Source organism: Ammospiza nelsoni, chromosome 17 (genome assembly GCF_027579445.1).
Source record: "Ammospiza nelsoni isolate bAmmNel1 chromosome 17, bAmmNel1.pri, whole genome shotgun sequence".
Lineage (NCBI taxonomy): Eukaryota > Metazoa > Chordata > Aves > Passeriformes > Passerellidae > Ammospiza > Ammospiza nelsoni.
This window is the reverse complement of record NC_080649.1, coordinates 14,760,009-14,779,248: the sequence shown is the minus strand read 5'-3', so window position 1 is coordinate 14,779,248 and position 19,240 is coordinate 14,760,009. Positions and strand designations below refer to the sequence as shown.

The 19,240-nt window shown below is 60.6% G+C and overlaps 3 protein-coding genes across 3 annotated transcripts; 2 read left to right on the top strand and 1 right to left on the bottom strand.

Annotated features, from left to right (window-relative positions):
- The first annotated feature begins 1,032 nt into the window (after nt 1–1,032).
- WDR24 (WD repeat domain 24) lies at nt 1,033–11,577 on the top strand. Its single transcript, XM_059484739.1, has 10 exons — nt 1,033–1,093; nt 1,898–2,576; nt 2,904–3,081; nt 4,546–5,221; nt 5,332–5,447; nt 7,267–7,388; nt 7,687–7,791; nt 8,593–8,930; nt 10,980–11,164; nt 11,263–11,577. Exons 2-10 carry the CDS (start codon nt 2,096–2,098, stop codon nt 11,429–11,431), a joined length of 2,370 nt encoding a protein of 789 aa, XP_059340722.1. The 5' UTR covers nt 1,033–1,093; nt 1,898–2,095; the 3' UTR covers nt 11,432–11,577.
- Nucleotides 11,578–11,877: 300 nt separating this feature from the next.
- JMJD8 (jumonji domain containing 8) lies at nt 11,878–14,588 on the top strand. The gene is made up of 9 exons (XM_059484547.1): nt 11,878–11,965; nt 12,043–12,126; nt 12,423–12,471; nt 12,562–12,658; nt 12,971–13,039; nt 13,176–13,295; nt 13,618–13,685; nt 13,817–13,951; nt 14,022–14,588. The coding sequence occupies exons 1-9, from the start codon at nt 11,880–11,882 to the stop codon at nt 14,100–14,102; spliced, it is 789 nt and encodes a 262-aa protein (XP_059340530.1). The 5' UTR covers nt 11,878–11,879; the 3' UTR covers nt 14,103–14,588.
- On the bottom strand, nt 14,382–18,225 carry STUB1 (STIP1 homology and U-box containing protein 1). Its single transcript, XM_059484545.1, has 7 exons — nt 17,974–18,225; nt 16,909–17,107; nt 16,624–16,789; nt 16,407–16,497; nt 15,861–15,917; nt 15,629–15,745; nt 14,382–15,263 (listed from the first exon to the last, which is right to left on the bottom strand). Exons 1-7 carry the CDS (start codon nt 18,157–18,159, stop codon nt 15,138–15,140), a joined length of 942 nt encoding a protein of 313 aa, XP_059340528.1. The 5' UTR covers nt 18,160–18,225; the 3' UTR covers nt 14,382–15,137.
- Between the last annotated feature and the right edge of the window lie 1,015 nt (nt 18,226–19,240).

Genomic DNA, 19,240 nt, shown 5'->3' with positions numbered 1-19,240 from the left:
CACCCCCAATGCACCCCATATCCCCTCGGCACCCCCATTTCCCACCCTGACCCCCAATGCCCCCCACACCCCCCCGAACCCCGTTTCCTGCTGCGCTCCCAGGCCCTCTGGGGTGCACCTCTGGTATCCCCGGAACCCCCGGATCCCACAGCTCCCTGACACCTCCGGAACTGCCGGAACTCTCTTTGTCCCCCGGCACCCCCAGTCCCCAGCACAGCTCCCATCCCTCCAGCCCCCCATTTCATCCCAGCGCACCCCACATCCCTCCCGATCCCTCCAGCACTCCATTTCATCCCAGCGCACCCCACTCCCAGAGCACGCCACATCCCTCTCATCCCTCCAGCCCTCCACTCCATCCCAGCGCACCTCACTCCCAGCGCACCCCATATCCGTCTCATCTCTCCAGCCCTCCACTCCATCCCAGTGCACCCCACTCCCGGTGCACCCCAGATCCCGCCGGCACCCCCTCCAAGGAGCCCTGGACACCCCAATCCCCACTTACCCCCTCGCACCCCTATTCCCACTGCACCCCACGTCACCCTGGCACCCCCGAACCCCGCATCGCCCCGGACCCCAAAGACGCCGTGTCCGCCATGGCCCCGCGCCCCCCAATGCGCCCTATACCGAGGGGGGCGGGGCCTGGGGATGGGCGGAGCTTCGTGAGGGGGCGGGGCCTCGAGGGCCAAGGAGATGGGCGGGGCCTGATTGATATTCGGGTCGGGAAAGGGGCGTGGCCTGATGCAGGGGGCGGTCCGAGTACGGAAAATAGGCGTGGTCTACGGGTAAGGGCGTGGTCTGTGGGCGGGGCGGTGCTGAGGAGGCGTGGTCTTACCACAGATAGGCGGGGCTGAACGGGGAGCGGGGCGGAGGGGGCGTGGTCAGTCCACAGGGGGCGGACCCGGGCCGCGTGAGGGGCCGTGTCCCGCCATCGGAAGGGGCGTGGTCTGTCCAGAGGGGCGGATCCTAGTTGCGGAAGGGGGCGTGGTCTGGCTGCAAGGGCGATCCCGGTGGCGGAAGAGGGCGTGGCTTGGCGGGAGTTCGGCGGCGGCGGGGCCTGCTCGGCCCGAGCTGCCGGCGCGGGAACCGGCACCGGGTACGGCTTGGGAGCGGCACCGGGGCCCCGCACGGAGGGATCAGGGACCGGGTGGCAGCGGCAGCGGACTCTGTGAGGCAGGAGGGGGTTGTGAAGGCGCTCCAGGGGCTCTGAGGGGTGGGAAGGGGCCCTGAGGAGGGGATAGGGTTGGGGAGCCTCTGAGGGAGCCCTGAGTGGGCTCTGAGAGGCTGGAGGGGGCCCTGAAGGGGCTCCGGGTCAGGAACGGGCCCTGCAGAGAGGGAAGTGTGGGGTATGAGGGGTGCGGGGGGCTGTGGGTCAGCAGGAGGGGGATGTGGCGTATGAGAGGGCTGTGGGTCAGGAGAGGGCCCTGATGGGGTGGGAATGTGGGATATGGGGGTCTGGGGGTGGCCTCAGGGGTAGGACGGGACCCTGAGGGGGTGGGAATGTGAGCTGTGAGGGATCAGTGGGACCTGGCAGGAGAGGGCAGTGCTGTGGCAGGAGCTCAGCCTGGCTCTGCAGGACACTGCCCGTGGGACCCTGAGATCCCTCCAGGAAGCCTGGAGTAACTGCTGGGCCCCTGCTAGAGAAGGAGGATCATCCCCTGGTTCTTGCAGGCTCGGAGCTGACCGTGGCCTCACTTCACCCCACTTTGTGCTGAGGACACTGCTCACTTCAGCCACAGCGCTGTACTTGACCTAGATTATCAGCAACAGCAAAACATCTCAGGGTGTGGCCAAGGAGGGAAGAAGAAGCCCAGAGAAGGTTTTCAGGAACTCCCTGAGAGGAAGCCACAGAGGGTGGCAGGAGGAGAACCCAGAGTGGAGCTGTATCTCCTTCCCACAGGCGTCTATGTGGCCACTCACCTCCCTGGCCCATTGATGCAGCCACAAAAAGCCGTGGTTGGAGCCACCAGGGCCCAGCAGGATCCCAGCCTGTCCCTGGCCAGCTCTGGCTGAGGTGGAGCAGGGTGGCCGTGTGGGTGTGCAGGGGACAGCACCCCGAGGACAGGAGAGGAGAGGGGACAGCACCCCGAGGACAGCCATGGAGAAGATGGCCAGGGTCACCACTGCCCTGGGGGGCAACGCGCTGACTGGCCGCACCATGTTCTGCCACCTGGACGCCCCCGCCAACGCCATCAGCGTGTGCCGGGACGCCGCCCAGGTGGTGGTGGCCGGCCGCAACATCTTCAAGATCTACTCCATCGAGGAGGAGCAGTTTGTGGAGAAGCTGAACCTCCGCGTGGGCCGCAAGCCCTCGCTGAACTTCAGCTGCGCCGACGTGGTGTGGCACCAGATGGACGAGAACCTGCTGGCCACCGCCGCCACCAACGGCGTGGTGGTCACCTGGAACCTGGGCAAGCCGTCCCGCAACAAGCAGGACCAGCTGTTCACGGAGCACAAGCGCACCGTCAACAAGGTGTGCTTCCACCCCACCGAGGTGTACATGCTGCTCAGCGGCTCCCAGGACGGCTACATGAAGTGCTTCGACCTGCGCAAGAAGGACTCTGTCAGCACCTTCTCTGGTACTAACGTGGCTCTTGTCTCATTTCCCTGTGGGGAAGCAGAGTTTGGGAGCTTTGTCCTTTCCTTGCTTGTCCCCTCACCCTTAGGAGAGGCAGGGGTTGGGGGTTTTGTCATTCCTCTTGCCCAAAGGAGGATTTGCTCAGGGTGTAATGCCCAGAGCAGGGAAAGAAGGAGCTGAGAGGCATTTTGGTGCATTTTCTTGCCTCTCAGTACTAGCTGGGTCTGTGTGGGAGATGGAAGACAGTCACAGCCCTCCCTGCTGCCTTCTCTCTGCTCTCCCAGTGGGATTTTAGCTTTATGGAGCTCTTACCTTGTGTCCCTCCCAGGCCAGTCGGAGAGCGTGCGTGATGTGCAGTTCAGCATCCGGGACTATTTCACCTTCGCTGCCACCTTCGAGAACGGGAACGTGCAGCTGTGGGACATCCGCCGGCCCGACCGCTACGAGAGGATGTTCACGGCCCACAACGGGCCTGTCTTCTGCTGTGACTGGCACCCAGAGGACAGGTGGGTGTGGGGCCTGCCCCTGCAGCCACCCAGCCTTGCAGGACAAGATAAACCCTGAAAACAGGATTGGGATTTTGTGGGGGAAAACATGGTCTGGGATAGCCTGTCCCCGTGTCTCAGGGCTCAGGGGCTTGCATGTTGCTGGGAGATAGGATTGATTTGTTGCTTTGAGCATTTGGGGTGGTGTAAAAGTGTTTGAGATTTGTTTTTTGATAAATTAGGGGATTTTGACTCACTGGATGTCTTATGGTTGTGTATAGCAGTGTCACAGCAGCCTCTTGCTCCAGTGCTCAGCTTGAGGGAGGCACGGCTTGGCTGCTCAGGGACACAGCTTGCTTGTGTTCAGTCGTGTTTCCTTCCTGCCTTTCCTGGGAGGTTGCTGGGAAGGATCTGGAAGGAGCTGCTACAGTGTGCAAGTCCCTCCTCACTCCCTGCCAGGCAGTGCTGCCACTGCTCCTGGTCTTAGAGAGGCACTGAAACCCATTCAGAATGGCCTTTTCCTCTCTGCTGTGCCTGGCCAGTGGAAAGCAGAGCTGGAGGGAACTGGTCTGGCTGGGATGGGCTCTAGAGGTGCAGAGCCATAACTGGGGGCAGGAAGGAGGTGCTGCCTGACCTGGTTGCTGCAGAGTGGAGATGCCAGGGGAGCCCGTGGGAGGATGGGATTGCAGCCCAGCTGCCTCCTGTGGGGTGGATGTGGTCACACCTGTACCGTGAGCATTTCTGTGCCGCAGTGGGAACAGGGAGGTGACCACTTGGCTTGGTTTGGAAAGACAGGAGTCTGCTAAGGAAGGCAGGAGCCTCCCCTGAAATGGAGACTGTGAACCCTCCCCACTCCTCCGAATTGCTATAAATTTTAGATTAAGTGGCTCTCAGGCAAAAAATATGGGAGCAGGAAATAACAGTTCTTAAATAGGGAAGAAAAATAAAAAGATAAAATAAGCAATGCAGAACACTAGAACAACACTGACAGAGTCAGAACCCAACCTGACACCCTGTGGGTCAGGGTGTTGGCAGCAGTCCCATTGGAAATGTGGCTGCAGCCCTCCTGCAGTGTCAGGGGTGGTTCTGTTGGAGCAAGGGGGATCTGTAGAGAAGGATGTAGTCTTCCTCTGAAGATCCGGTGGAAGAAGAGGCAGCTGCTGCTCCTCCAGGGAATCCCATGGAGAAGCTGTGCTGGTGTCTCAAAAACCTCTGGGTTATATCTGGGTAGCAATGCTTGGCTCCTCCCCCTGGATTTTATCTGGGTAGCAATGCTTGGCTCCTCCCTCTGGGCTCTCATCTCCCAATGGGATGCTGTAGTTCTTATCAGCCATGCAGGGACATTCAATAGCCTGTTATTGTGGTCACTCAGAGCGAGAGATAAGGCAAACTGCCCACTTGACAAAAGATAATCTGTCATACAGATGGCAGTTGAAAACATCTTGCATTGCAATTTTCAACACCACTGATCCATCCTTGTCCCAGGGGCTGGCTGGCCACGGGCGGCCGTGACAAGATGGTGAAGGTGTGGGACATGAACACGACGCGGGCCAAGGAGATCTACTGCGTGCAGACCATCGCCTCGGTGGCGCGCGTGAAGTGGCGCCCCGAGTGCAAGCACCACATCGCCACCTGCTCCATGATGGTGGACCACAACATCTACGTGTGGGACGTGCGCCGCCCCTTCATCCCCTCGGCCATGTTCGAGGAGCACAAGGACGTCACCACGGGCATCGTGTGGCGCCACCTCCACGACCCCTACTTCCTGCTCTCGGGCTCCAAGGACAGCACCCTTTACCAGCACATCTTCAAGGACGCCAGCCAGCCCATCGAGCGGGCCAACCCCGAGGGGCTGTGCTACAGCCTCTACGGAGACCTGGCCTTCGCCGCCAAGGAGAGCCTCATCTCCTCCGACTCCAACCGCAAGCCCTACATCGGCGACCGGCGCCACCCCATCTTCTTCAAGCGCAAGCTGGACCCCACGGAGCAGTTTGAGTACATCTCGTCCTCCAGCGCCCTGAGCGTGTTCGAGACGGACGTGGAGAGCGGCAGCATGGACTGGTTCGTGCACACGGCCAAGCAGTACGCGCTGGCCGGCCGGCCCCTGGCCGAGCTCTGCGACCACAACGCCAAGGTGGCCAAGGGGCTGGAGCGCAACCAGGTGAGCTGGGGTTAGGGGTAGGGTTAGGGGTGGGGTTAGGGGTGGGGTTAGGGTGCTGCTGCAGGGGGTGCTGGCCTGGGAAGGTCTCACAGAGAGTGTGTTCTACACAGGTGGCTCAGACGTGGACGATGCTGAGGATTATCTACTCCAGCCTCAGCACTGTGTCGTCCACCAACCTCAACCACAGCATGGGGAAAGGCAGCACTGCCCTGCCACTCATGAACAGGTACAGGAGCTGTAGGGAGTGATGGGATGAGGGGGATAGCTCTGTGAGGGGGCAGTGGGAACGGCTCCTTGGCTGGGATGGGGTTATGGAATCACATCATGGAATACCAGAATGGTTTGGGTTGGAAGGGGCTTGAAAACTCATCTCATTCCACCCCTGCCATGGCAGGGACACCTTCCATTATCCCAGGTTGCTCCAAGCCCCATCCAACCTGCCCTTGGACACTGCGAGGGATCCAGGGCAGCCACAGCTTCTCACCCTGTGCCATGGCCTGCCCACCCTCACAGGGAACAGTTTCTATATAATAACTAACCTGCCCCAGACACAGGGAGCAAGCAGGGACAGCTCTCCCTCAGCCTCAGGCTGTGCTGGTTTGCATGTTGTCATTGTTTGAACAAAGCCATTTCCCATGTTGGTGTGGCCAGCCTGGCCTCAATCTGTGCAGCCTCACATGCTGCTCCCTTCTCTCCTTCAACCAAAGATTGGCCTGTGGTGGGGCGTGGGGCTGGGACCAGCTTTGCAGTTACTGAATTCATGAATCACAGAATCTCTAATGTTGGAAAAGTCCTCTGAGATCATTCCCCCAGCAGCACTGCCAAGGCCCCCACTAAACCAAATCCCTAAGTACCACATCTACATAATGTTGAACATCTGCAGGGCTGGAGACTCCACCACTGCCCTGGACAGCTGTGCCAGTGCCTGACCACCCCTTCCATGAAGGAATTTTCCAAAGATCCAATCTAAACCTCCTCTGGCACATATTAAGGCCATTTCCCCTTATCCTGTCCCTGTTCCCTGGGAGCAGAGCCCGACTCCCCTAATTCCCCCTTCCTGTCAGGAGCTGTGCAGAGCCACAAGATCCCCCCTGAGCCTCCTTTTCTCCAGACTGAGCCCCTTCCCAGCTCCCTCAGCCCCTCCTGGTGCTCCAGACCCTTCCCCAGCTGCACACTCCAGCCCCTCAATATCTTTCCTGTCATGAGGCCCCCTAAAGTGACCACAGGATCTGAGGTGAGGCCTCAGCAGTGCCCAGGGCAGTGATGGTGACCAAGGGCTGGGGGTGCAGAAGGTGTCTCGTGGCTGGAGCTGGAACTGCTGCTGTGCAGAGGTTTTCTTCTGGAGCCTTTCCAAGGGAGAGCACAGCCCAGCTCTGCCAGCAGCACGCTGGTGTTGTGGGGAACCCGTTGTAGGCTGATGAAGCAGGAAAACTTGTTTTTCCTCTTCTCAATGACATGAACGTGTGGGGTGAGGACTCCAAATGAGCTGTCAGACCTCGCAGGACCGGGTTCCCACAGTGAGTGACACATCCTCAAATAACACCAAAGGAAACAAGCCCTGTCCTTGACCAAGCTCTGCCTCCAGCCGTGTGGCTGTGCCTGTCTGAGACACAGCAGGCAGCAGCCTGGGGAGCTGGGCTCTGCTCCAGCCCCAGCCCTTCCCCTCTCCAGCTCAGTGAAGGCCAAGCATGGTGATGCATAACGAACAGCCAGGCACCCTGGAGCCAGGCAGCTCCTGCTCACCTGCCTCTGAGGGGAAGGAGACGGAGCCAGGAGCCTGCTCAGCTCTGGAATTCTTCAGGGAGACCTTAGCAGTTCATGTGCAGTGCCACCAGGCTTGGAGGAAGGGCTGTGACCACGGTCACAATGTGTCTTTATTTGTAAGTCACACAGTGGAGTCTGGTGGCTTCTGCCCACAAAGGGATATCACTGTATCTCATGTTTCTCCATTCAAATTGCAACTGGACGCCTGTATCCAGGCTGTTTGCTGGCTGGAATGGAAACTTTATACTCCTCTGACTGTTAAATTTGGCTTTTTCCCCCAGCTTTAACCTGAAAGATATCCCTGCTGGGCTGGGCAGCGAGTCCAGGCTGGACCGCAGCAAAGGAGAGAGCCGCCCAGAAAACATCCTCATGGACTCCTCCTCCACCCTGATCAACAACGAGGGTAACACCCCTGGGGGGGCCCAGTCCAGTCCCACAGCTCTTCCCCCCTCAGCCATAGACAGGGCACAAACTGGGGCATTTATCCTGTGAACTGGGGTGGCTGGATGTGCTGCAGCCCCAGGGTGAAGGGCACTGAGCCCCAGGGCACTGCAAAAAGGGCAGCTTTCCCCCATGATCTGCGGTGACAGTGGTGGGGAACTGAGCTGTGTGGCTCAGGCACAGCCTGGCATGCTGGGCAGGACACTGGGAGGTGGATCCAGTGGTGTGATGAGCTGATTTCTCTTTCCCTGGGCACGCAGACAATGAGGAGACAGAGGGCAGCGATGTCCCTGCAGATTATCTGCTGGGGGATGTGGAGGCAGACGAGGATGACCTGTACATGATGGACCACGAGAACCCACATGGTGAGCACACAGGGGAGGTGTTGTCTGTCCCAATGCTGTGATGGCCCCAACAAGGGGAGAGAATGATGAGGACTCCATGGATATCAGAAGGCTAATTAACTACTTTATTACACTGTATTATTCTATACATCTAAAACGGAATCTGCCAAGCACTCAATCCTGCACACATTGCACTGAATCTCGTGACTGTCACCTGACACTCCTGACACACACACACCTGGCCCTGATAGGCCAAGGAAACAAAACACCATGTGTGACAGTGTTCACAGGGGTCTTAGGATGAGGGAAGAGATGAGGATCTGACTCCATGTTTCAGAAGGCTTGATTTATTATTTTGTGATATATATTACATTAAAACTATGCTAAAAGAATAGAAGAAAGGATTTCATCAGAAGGCTGGCTAAGAATAGAAAAAGAAGGAATGATAACAAAGGCTTGTGGCTTGGACTCTCTGTCCGAGCCAGCTGACTGTGATTGGCCATTAATTAGAAACAACTGCATTAGACCAATCACAGATGCACCTGTTGCATTTCACAGCAGCAGATAATCATTGTTTACATTTTGTTCTTGAGGCCTGTCAGCTTCTCAAGAGGAAAAATCTTAAAACCAAGATTTTTCATAAAAGATGTCTGTGACAACCATAACTTTGGGTAAACAATCTCCATATTGCATTCTGCTTTGGCACAAACACAAGCACAACAAATGATAAGAATTGTTCTTGGGAAGAACTGTCCCTTGCTTTTCTCTGTGAAGAGAAATGCAGGGCTCCACAGCTGGGTTTTCTGCTGCTCATCCCTGCAGCTGAAGAGCAGGAATACAGCCTTCCCCAGGAAGCCTTCCCCCTGCGCCACGAGATCGTGGACAACCCGTCAGCCTTGGACCACCTGCAGGACAAGGCCGACTCCCCTCACGTCAGCGGCAACGAGGCCGAGACGGTGTCGCTGACCCCCGTGGAGTCCTTCTCGCTCATCTCCATCTCCCACTCGCTCTACGAGAACCGCCTGCCCTCCGACTTCTTCAACCCCATCGTGCGGGACACGCTGCTGTTCTACGCCGAGCAGGGCGACGTGCAGACGGCCGTGTCCGTGCTCATCGTGCTGGGAGAGCGCATCCGCAAGGAGATCGACGAGCAGACGCAGGTACGGCCCCCAGGGGCAGGGCCACGCCTCGCTGGGAACCACAGCTGGGGATGGGGTCCTGCCTGGGGTTGGGGCACGTCCCTTCTCCTCCAGCCCCTGGCAGGGCAGCTCCAAGGCAGGGTGAGCAGCTCCAGGGTTCTGGTTCCTGCCCCACCAGGAGTCCTGGCAGGGAGTTGAGGTGGGCTGTTGTCATCGTATTGTGAAAGTTCCACACCTCCTCAGTGATTTCTCATGGGCAGCTCCTCACAGCACTGACTCCTTCTTCCTCACTGTACAACCAACAAACTCCAACTCTCTCCTGGACCAGCTAACCCACTCTTTTGTGGCACTCTTCCTTACTAGTCACAGCTGTGGCCTATCAAGGGCAGGCCTGTTCGTAATCTTTGGTAATTAGTACAGCTGCAACTCCTCAGGGGTGAGATTACCTTCTGCACTGTTTTCTCACATTGGGCTAAAAGGGGAAATAATCTAGGTGTCACTTCTTAATTGGATAGTTTAGCTTTAAAAGACCTTGTAATGAAAGATTGTTGGCCATTTTTGCAGTGCTTTTCCAGTGTCATCCTGGGTTTCTTCTTCATGTTCCTTTTTCCTTCTTCTCCATGGATGGCATTTTGTAATTGGGTGGAAAAATCTGCATTGTGGGCTCCGTGGAACCAGTTATTGGGTAAAAAGGGGAAATAATCTAGGTGTCACTTCTTAATTGGCTAGTTTAGCTTTAAAAGACTTTGTAACAAGAGATTGTTGGCCATTTTTGCAGTGCTTTTCCAGTGCACTGAGCCTGGTGTGGACAGTGTGCAAAACTCTAGATAAGGTAACCATAAACAAGAACCTCCACAGTTCCCCCTTTTCTTTTAATTACAAAGGTGGGCTCTGCAGGGCCAGCATGGGGAGGTGCCCTTGCCCTGTTGATGCAGGGAAGGATGCTCTGGGGTACCTGTTGCCAATTCTCTGACTTAGGGGACTGAGGCTGGGCCCTCCCAGGAGCTCCCCTGTTGGGAGAGACCCTCCTGGAGCCATCTTGTGTCAGGAAAGAGAGACACACTGGATTTTTTTGGTCTTCGGGTTCTTGTTTATTGTTACCTTATCTAGAGTTTTGCACACTGTCCGCACCAGGCTCAGGGCACTGGAAAAGCACCACAAAAATGGCCAACAGTCTCTTGTTACAAGGTCTTTAAAAGCTAAACTATCCAGTTAAGAACTGACACCTGGATTATTTTCCCTTTTAACCCAATAACTGATCCCTAAGAGCCTCCAGTGGGGACTTTTCTGCCCAATTACAAAATGCCACCCAAACCCAAGAAGAAGGAGGATAAAGAAGAAGCCCAGGATGACACCCTGTGCCTCCATCTTGCTTCCATCCACAACATACTAAAAATCCCAAAACCTAAATTTCCCACCTAAGTGATACACCTACACTACTCTATAATCTATTTCACACTTTTGTGGATTCTAGTTTATCTTGAAGTTTAGGAAACTTTCACCATGAATGAGGGTCAAAGTCAGGGCACCCCGGAGCATAGAGAGAAACATTCCTGGTGCCCTGGATTTCCACATTGCAGAGCTGTTCTCCCACTGCAGGGATCAGAGGATCACAGAGTGGTTTAGGTTGGAAAAGGCCTCTGAGATCATTGAGTCCAGCCATTCCCCCAGCACTGCCAAGGCCATCACTGAACCAGGTCCCCAAATGCCACCTCAACAGCTTTTAGATCCCCCTAAGGGATGGTGACTCCACCACTGCAATGGGCAGCCTGTGCCAGTGCTTGACCACTCTTTCCATGAAGAAATTCTCCCTAATATCCAAACTAAACCTCCTCTAGCACAACTTGAGGCCAATTCCTCTTGTCCTGTCCCCGTTCCCTGGGAGCAGAGCCTGACCCCACCTGGCTCCACCTTCTTCTCAGGGATTTGTAGAGTGAGAAGGCCCCCCCTGAGCCTCCTTTTCTCCAGGCTGAGCCCCCCAGGGGAATTTTGCCTCCGGGATGCAGGGCTGGGCTCCTGAGGGGGTTTCAGGGTGGCTGTGGAGGCTCAGCTGTGTGTGGCTGTCCCCAGGAGCACTGGTACACGTCCTACATCGACCTGCTGCAGCGCTTCCAGCTCTGGAACATCTCCAACGAGGTGATCAAGCTGAGCACCTGCCGTGCCATCAACTGCCTCAACCAGGCCTCCACCACGCTGCACGTCAACTGCAGCAACTGCAAGCGGCCCATGAGCAACAGGGGCTGGATCTGTGACAGGTGAGGGGCCCAGAGGGGCTTCTGGGGACAGAGGGATGGGGTGGGTGTCCCTGTCCCCTCTTCCCCCTGCCCACAGCCACCCGAATGTCCCCGTGCAGGTGTCGGCAGTGTGCCAGCATGTGTGCCGTGTGTCACCACGTGGTGAAGGGGCTCTTCGTCTGGTGCCAGGGCTGCAGCCACGGCGGCCACCTGCAGCACATCATGAAGTGGCTGGAGACCAGCTCCCACTGCCCCGCCGGCTGCGGCCACCTCTGCGAGTACACCTGAGAGCCCCAGAGCACACCTGAGCCCCTGGCAGCGGGGTGGGGCAGCAGGGCCCTGCCCGGTACCCCGGCACTGCTCTCTCTGTATTTATTTGTGTAAATAAGGGCTGGGGGGGCACCCCCTGCCCGGCCGTTTTTTACTGGATTAAAACAAACCAGCAGTTGATTCGAGCCATGACTCCTGTCTTTGCTTCTCCTCGATGCAGTGTCCCCTGGCATGGGCCCCGGACCTGCTCCGGCGGGGGTCCCGGCCCTGCGGTGTCCCCGGTGTCCCCACGCTGTTGTCCCCTTGGGCCGGGGGGATACTTTAAGCTCATTTTCCGCTGGCCCTTTAATTAATGGCCCTTACCGAGACCCGTAGCGAGGCGCCCAACCAATGACCGTGTCCATCGTGTGCTGCTCGCGGTGCATGCCGGGAATTGTAGTTCCCGGTGTGTCCGGTGCCGGTCCCCATGGCGGCGCGGCTGCTGCCGCTGCTGCTGCTGCCGCTGGGCTGGGTCCGGCCCGGCGCCTGCACCGACCCTCCGGGTGGCGGCTGGTAAGGGCAGGGGCTGCCCCGGGAGCCGTCCCTGTGCCGGTCCTGGTGCCGGCGCCGAGCGGAGTCTCCCGTTGCAGGGTGGCGGGCACGGTGCCGGAGGAGCCACGCTGCACCGTGGAGCGAGCTGATGCCTCCCTCACCTATTCCCTCTTCCTGCAGCGGTACGGGGGATACGGGGGACCCGGCACGGTCCCGGTGCCGAGACAGGGGGCCGGGGGGCAGTTCCGGTGCACCGGGCGGGATAACGAGGAGCGGCGGGGGGAACTGGGGGGGCAGAGCCGGGAGTCCCGGGGGAGAACCTGGGGAAGGTGGTGGGGACGGAGCCCGGTGCCCCGGGGGTGGTTTGGAGCCAGTCCCGATGCCCCAGGGTGGCTCGGGGCCGGTCCCGGTGTCCCGGGATGGCTCGGTGCCGGTCCCCTGCTCCGCCCGTTCGGACCCCGCTGGATGCCGCCCCCAGGTTCGCCTTCTCCCGGCCGGTGATCCTCGGTGGGGTCACGGACAATTCGGTGAGTGCCGCGAGGGGCAGGGGTGGGACGCGGCCTCCCGGTGCCCCGGGAGCGGCGGCAGCATCCCGGCTCCCCGCGCTCCGTCCCCAGGCGTTCCGAGCCCTCTGCACCCGGGAGAAGCTGCTGGCGGCCTTCGGGCCCTTCCCGGTGCGGCTCAGCACGGCCAACACCTACTCGTACCGGAAAGGTGAGCGCGGGGCTGCTCCCGTTCATCCCTCCCGTTCCCCCCGTTCATCCCTCCCGTTCTCCCGCTCATCCCTCCCGTTCCCCGTTCATCCCTCCCGTTCCCCGCTCATCCCTCCCGTTCCCCGTTCATCCCTCCCGTTCCCCGTTCATCCCTCCCGTTCCCCCCGTTCATCCCTCCCGTTCCCCGCTCATCCCTCCCGTTCCCCGTTCATCCCTCCCGTTCCCCCCGTTCATCCCTCCCGTTCCCCCCGTTCATCCCTCCCGTTCTCCCGCTCATCCCTCAGTTCCCCGCTCATCCCTCCCGTTCCCGCAGTGGATGTACCGTTCCAGGAGTACGTGGAGCACCTGCTGAAGCCGCAGGACCCGGCCCGGCTGGGCAGCGGTGGGTAGTGCCCATCGGTCGGTAATGCCCCATGGTGGGTAGTGCCCATCGGTCGGTAGTGCCCCGTGGTGGGTGGCACCGTCCCGTCCCCCGCAGCCCCCTCCCCTGGCCGGGCTCAGCTCCCGTGTCCCCCCAGACACCCTGTACTTCTTCGGGGACAACAACTTCACCGAGTGGGGCCCCCTGTTCCAGCACTACGTGCCCCCTCCCTTCCGCATCCCGGGCACCAGCCCCGCCTACAGCTTTGGGATCGCAGGTGGGACTGGGACGGAACTGGATGGGATTGGGCCAGGAGTGAGATGGGATTGGGATGGGATTGGGACGGGATTGGGACGGGATTGGGATGGGATTGGGACGGGACTGGGACAGGATTGGGATGGGATTGAGACGGGGTTGGGAACGGGACTGGGACAGGATTGGGATGGGATTGAGATGGGGTTGGGAACGGGACTGGGACAGGATTGGGATTGGATTAGGATGGGATTGGGATGGGATTGAGACGGGGTTGGGCCGGGATTGGGACAGGATTGGGCCGGGTCTGGGGGCTCTCCCCAGCCCCACCCCCCCGCTCCCACCAGGCTCAGGCTCTGGCGTTCCCTTCCACTGGCACGGCCCTGGTTTCTCCGAAGTGATTTTCGGCAGGAAGGTGAGAACTGAGCCCTAGGGGGGGGGAAGATTTGGGGAGTGGGCAGAGAAACAAGCCCCTCCCAGGTGTCCCCGAGCCCGAGGGGATCTGGGAGGGGAATTGGGAGGGGCTGTGTCCGCGGTGTTTTGCAGCGCTGGTTTCTGTACCCGCCGGATCAAACCCCGCACTTCCACCCCAACGAGACCACACTGGCCTGGCTGCAGCACACCTACCCCACACTGCCCCCGGCCCAGCGCCCGCTGGAGTGCACCCTGCGCCCTGGGGAGGTGAGGCAGGGCTGAGGGCACCCCGGGCTCCCCAGTCAGAGCTGTGGGACCTCACTGATGTCCCCTGCAGGTGCTGTACTTCCCTGACCGCTGGTGGCATGCCACACTCAATCTGGACACCAGTGTCTTCATCTCCACCTTCCTGGGCTAGGGCTGGCAGGGACAAGGACACGTCACCACCGTGGCAGCCAGGCCAGGAGCTCCAGCTCCTGCCACCCTCAGGGACAGGCCACTGGTATTGGGACCAACTGCCTGAGAAAATTCTGGTTTTTACTGATCTTTGCCCTCCCCTTCGGATTAAAGTTGTTCTACTGAAACACTCCCTCAGATGTGTTCCTACATCCCTGGAGCAAACCTGTTCCCATGGGATGGCATCGATTCCCCCGCCAGGATATCCCCAGAAATGGCTGCTGTGAACCACTCCAGATCCTTTTCCATGTTTATTGCTGAATTTTTTTATTCTTTTTATATATATATTTTTTTTTTTAATGGACATTGGCAAACTTCCAGAGGGCGCTCAAAAGCCAGGCAGGCCGTCGGCCGACCGAAACGCTGGAATCTCACTTGGATGCAAATCTGTTGGTTATTTTTTGTGGGGTTTTTAAAGGGATTTCATTAAAAGGAAGAAGAACTTTAACCCAGGTGGTTGTTCTTGAGGAACCACAGTCCCAGTGGGGAAGGGGAGGGGGGAACCAGCCCCTTCCAGCCCTGGGGCAGTTGTTTCCCAGGAAAAGCCAGAGGGTGCAGCAGCATCCCGGTAAGTGGCTGTTTACAGAGAAGAGGACCCAACCCTGGCCAGGCAGGAGATGGAAGGAGGAGGAAACAACTCTAAACACAGGGAAGGACGGGGCTCCAGGTGCTCATCCCAGCGAGCCCCGTGGCAATCCCTGGAGCAGGCCGTGCTCTGTGGGGACTGTGGCTGCCCTGGCTCAGGGGTGACAGACATGGTGGTGAGGCCACTGCCGAGGAGCCAGCATTCCAACCCCCGGGCAGCTCCTGGAGCGGGACAGGGGAGCCAGGGAGCCGTGGTGCCCGCCCGCCGCTGCGGCTCCTCGGCAAGGGGACGTGGTGACGTGCCCTCGCCCAGCGCCAGCCCGGGGCAGAGCGGGGACAGCCGAGAGCGATAAGGCACGGTGCCAGCCCGGGGAGAGCCGGCTGTGCCAGGGCACCGGGCGGCCCCGGGCCCTCAGTAATCCTCCACCCAGCCGTTCTCCGAGATGAACGCGTCTATCACCTCCTTCATGGCGAGGTTGGGGATCAGCTGGTCCTGGGTCAGGGGACTCCGTGTCACCGGGTCGAAATGCCCCACGCGCTGCAGGGGAGGAGGAGGAGGCACGGCAGAACCGGTTACTCTACGTGCCCGCCTTGGCCCCGGGGCGCGGGTGGCCGTGAGGCCAGCGCCGTGTGGCATCTGCCCCAGCAACCGGGCACCTGCCCGTGGCAAGGGGAGAGCCCCTGGGAGGTGCCTCCCAGCAGGATGAGGGCAGGCCGAGGTGCCAGACCCCTGCCAAGAGCCGCCTCCGCTTTGGGCAGGGCCCAGCAGCGCCTGCTCCACAGGGAGCTGCCCGGGCAGGTAACTGGGATCAAACCCAGGGAGCCTGCAGAGCCCTGAGTTAAGCAAAAAGATGCCTTCCCACCCAGGCAAGGTCCTGGGAAAGCCCCCTGGCCTGGCAGTACCTGGAGATGCTCTTCAATGTCCTTCCTGTCGTAGGTGATCCCGCTGGGCGTGATGCAGGGCTCTCTCATCAGCTCAAAACTGATCTTCCCACACAGGTAGTCAGGGATGTCCCGCTTCTGGCTCGAGAGAGGCACAGCTGGGTCAGGAAAGTGGGCTGGGAGGTGCTGCTGGCTCAGAGCAGGGAGCAGGGTACACAGCAGGTTACAGGAGCACAGGCTCAGCCACACTCACCTTCCTCTTCTCATCCACTTGGGAGAAGAGCTCGTCCATGTCTGCCAGGTATTTGTCCTGAAAGAGAAGCCCTTGAGGACAAGGGGTCCCCAGTGTGCAGGGGCTACAGGTCCCCAGGGAGGGCCCCAAAGCCTCCCACCGTGGGTGTTGGGGCAGGTCCTTGCTGGCCCCTCTGCCTGTGCAGCTCCTGGCTGAACCCGGCAGGAGTGATCCAGCTTACAAATAACCTTCCTTTGTGGGTTTATTTTTATCTGGGATTAATCCCCAGCACCCAGACCCACATGTGGCTGAGAGGCACTTGTATTTCCTCAGGGAACAACAGGCACAGCAGGTGTCACCGCTGCCAGGCTGGGACAAGAGGTGACAGAGAGGGGAATCCATCATGGGGGGACACAACAGCCCTGCAGTCATGGTTCGAGCTACAGAATGAAGGCTGCTGTGCTGTGTCCCAAGGTCTCCCAGCTTTCACCTGCACAGCTGCAGCAGGACATGAGGATGGGGATGAGGATGGGAATGGGATGAGGAAGCCCCCAGCCTCCCACTCACGTGTTTGGCCTCGATGCTGGCCAGCTGAACACGGCTCCGGCTCTCGTCTGTGTTCTCCTCCTGCTGAGTCTTTCGGCACTCCGCCAGCTCCCTAGGACAGAGTGGAACATCAGCAGGATGGGGGACATTGTCACTCCCTTCCCTGCTGCAGGGACACCTCACACAGAGCTGTGACAGCCTGGTGACACTCAAACAGCCTCTCCAGGAGCCCCGGTACCTCTCCTTCTCGGCCACGATCAGCTTGGTGAGGTGGGAGTGCAGCTCGTTCTCCTGGTTGATGCGCTTCTCCTCGATGCTGTTCCAGCGTTTCTTCTTGGCGATGCGCAGCGCGCTGGGGATGTCGTCCCCGAAATTCAGCCGCTGCTCCTTGGCCAGGTTGTAGGCTGAGCAGAGAAAGGGCACCTCAGCACCAACAGCAGCGTCCCCGTCACCCTCCCTGGCCCTTTCCCAGCAGACAGACAGACAGGCAGGAGCAGGGGACAGTGGCAGCGTGCCCGCTCACCTCTCTGCAGGTTGGCGATGGCCTCGTCGTAGTTTTCCATCTCCATCTGGCACTGGCCCAGGAAGAAGTGAGCCTTCACCGACTGCCCGTCCAGCTCCAGCGCCCGCTTGCAGTCAGCCAGCGCCTTGTCGTGCTGCTGCATCTTCAGGTAGCACAGCGCCCGGTTGGTGTAGTACACGGCCACCAAGGGGTTCCGGTTCTGCGGGGACAGGCCCATGTTGGTGGCCAGGACGTGCTGGGTGACAGCCCGGTGACAGCCCGGTGACTCGGTGAGCCAGCGGCGTGGCACTGTCGCCCTGGGCAGGGAGGGCCAGCAGTGCCAGCCAGGGCGTGCACCCTGTGAGGAGGTGCTGCCATGGATTGGGGACAGGCTGGGCTGGTCCCCATAGGGCAGCCCATGTCCCTGCCCCCAGAGGGGACTGTCCCCCTGGCACCCCGAGTGTCCCAGGGTGGCTCTGCCCTACCCAGCACAGCCCAGGGACACTGCAGGGTTTAGGGGAAACAGGCTCAGGGTGGGGACATTTGGGGGGCTGGAGTTGGGTGGGGGACAGGATGGGCTTGAGAAGGGACCAGGGTCGGGGGGTGCCTAGGCCAGGCCCAGGAGGGGGGGATCGGGCCCAGAGCTGTGTTCAGCCCTCCCCCAGGAGAAGCCAGGCCCGGTGGGGGAACAGTGTCCAGATTAAAAGGGTCTCATCTCAGGGGTATCGTGGCCAGGCCCTGAGGAAGAACAGTGCCCAGCCCAAGGGGGTTCCACCCCGGTGATACCCAGGCCAGGGCTGGGGACATGTCCGGCCTGGGGGAAGGCCCATCTTGCGGCCGGCAAGGCCCGGTGTGTGGCGGGGGTGTCCCTTCCCTGGGGACCCCACCCCAGGCTTGGCCAGGCCGGCTCGGGAGGGTGTCCAGGCCAGGGGGGAGGTTCCAGCCCGGGCCATCGAGGCCAGGGGGAGGTCGGTGTGTCCCGTCCCGGGGGTGCCCAGGCCGGGCCCTTGGGGATGGTGGTGCGGGTGTTCCCTCCCCGGGGCTCCCGTCGCGGGGGCCGCTCCCGCTCGGGCCGCTGGCACTCACGATGGCGCGGCCGTAGCAGGCGGCGGCCTCGGGGTACTTGCGGCCGCCGAAGAGCCGGTTGCCCTGCTCCTTGTGCTCCTGCGCGCTGTGGCTCTTCTCGGGGCTGCCGCCGCCCGCGCCGCCCGCGCCCGGCCCCGCCGAGCCGGGCCCCGCCGCGCCGCCCTCGCGCTCCTCCTTGCCCTTCATGGCGGGCCCGGGCCGGCGCTGGGGCCGCGGCTCCGCTGGCTCGGGCGGCCCCGGCGGCTCCGGCTCCGCCGCTCCGGCCGCGCACTGCGACAGCGCCGCTTCCGGGGCGGGGCGGGGCGCGCGACAGGGGCGGGGCCTGGAGGGGGCGGGGCTGATGGACAGGGCTGGAGTGGGGCGGGGCTTGTGGGGAGGAGGCGGGGCCTACGGGCAGGGACGGGGTGACGAGCGGAGGGCGGGGTTAATAGGGAAAGAGGCGGGGCTAAATATTGGGGGCGTGGTCTGTCGGGCAGGGGGTGGGGACGAGGCGCGTTTGGAAAGGGGCGGAGCTAAGAGGCAGAGGACGCCGGGGGCGTGGTCAGGAGCGGTGGGCGTGGTCAGAGTGCGGTTTATGGGGTTGAATGGGGATGGATGGATGGATGGATGGAGGGATGGATGGATGGATGGATGGATGGATGGATGGATGGATGGATGGATGGATGGATGGATGGATGGATGGATGGATGGATGGATGGATGGATGGATGGATGGATGGATGGATGGATGGATGGATGGATGGATGGATGGATGGATGGATGGATGGATGGTAGGTATTGGGGGGCAGTTTATGTGGTCGAATGGGGTTTGGTGGGATCGAGGCACACAGAGGGGCACGGGAGGATGGGTGAGAGTCCTGGCTGGAGGGGACAGGAGTGCAAAGGGGTGTCGGGGGTGTGAGAGTCCAGGGGGGAGACACCATGGAGCTGATGGGGGTGGGAGACTGGGGGCTGGCTGAGGGGTGCAGAGTGTGAATGGGGGATGCAGAGTGTGCGGGGTGCTCGGTGCCTGCAGCCAGCGCTGGTGCCTGCAGCAGGCAGGGCTGGGGGCCGGGGGTGTCTCAGTGCCCACCCCCCCTCTCCCGTGTGTCCCCCCCGCTGCCAGCCCCGGGGCTCGGCCGGGTGCCGCTCCACTGATCCCGGAGTTTTCTGCTCCAGTAAGCCCCGAGCCCGGCTGTGCCCCCCCCGCCCCCAGGCCAGCCAGCCCGGCATCCGCACCACCTCCATCAGGCATGGGGGGCACCCAAAACCCCCTCCCCCGACAGAGA

What these genes read in the sequence shown, in the direction of transcription:
- STUB1 (XM_059484545.1), bottom strand. Translation starts at nt 18,159, where the DNA reads ATGAAGGGCAAGGAGGAGCGCGAGGGCGGCGCGGCGGGGCCCGGCTCG. An exon ending in AAGTGGATGAGAAGAGGAAG is followed by an intron (nt 15,746 to 15,860) that starts GTGAGTGTGGCT and finishes CTCTCGAGCCAG; the next exon opens with AAGCGGGACATCCCTGACTA. An exon ending in ACATTGAAGAGCATCTCCAG is followed by an intron (nt 15,264 to 15,628) that starts GTACTGCCAGGC and finishes CCTCCCCTGCAG; the next exon opens with CGCGTGGGGCATTTCGACCC.
- WDR24 (XM_059484739.1), top strand. Translation starts at nt 2,096, where the DNA reads ATGGAGAAGATGGCCAGGGTCACCACTGCCCTGGGGGGCAACGCGCTG. An exon ending in AGATCGACGAGCAGACGCAG is followed by an intron (nt 8,931 to 10,979) that starts GTACGGCCCCCA and finishes GGCTGTCCCCAG; the next exon opens with GAGCACTGGTACACGTCCTA. An exon ending in AGGGGCTGGATCTGTGACAG is followed by an intron (nt 11,165 to 11,262) that starts GTGAGGGGCCCA and finishes GTCCCCGTGCAG; the next exon opens with GTGTCGGCAGTGTGCCAGCA.
- JMJD8 (XM_059484547.1), top strand. Translation starts at nt 11,880, where the DNA reads ATGGCGGCGCGGCTGCTGCCGCTGCTGCTGCTGCCGCTGGGCTGGGTC. An exon ending in TATTCCCTCTTCCTGCAGCG is followed by an intron (nt 12,127 to 12,422) that starts GTACGGGGGATA and finishes TGCCGCCCCCAG; the next exon opens with GTTCGCCTTCTCCCGGCCGG. An exon ending in CACCTACTCGTACCGGAAAG is followed by an intron (nt 12,659 to 12,970) that starts GTGAGCGCGGGG and finishes CCGTTCCCGCAG; the next exon opens with TGGATGTACCGTTCCAGGAG.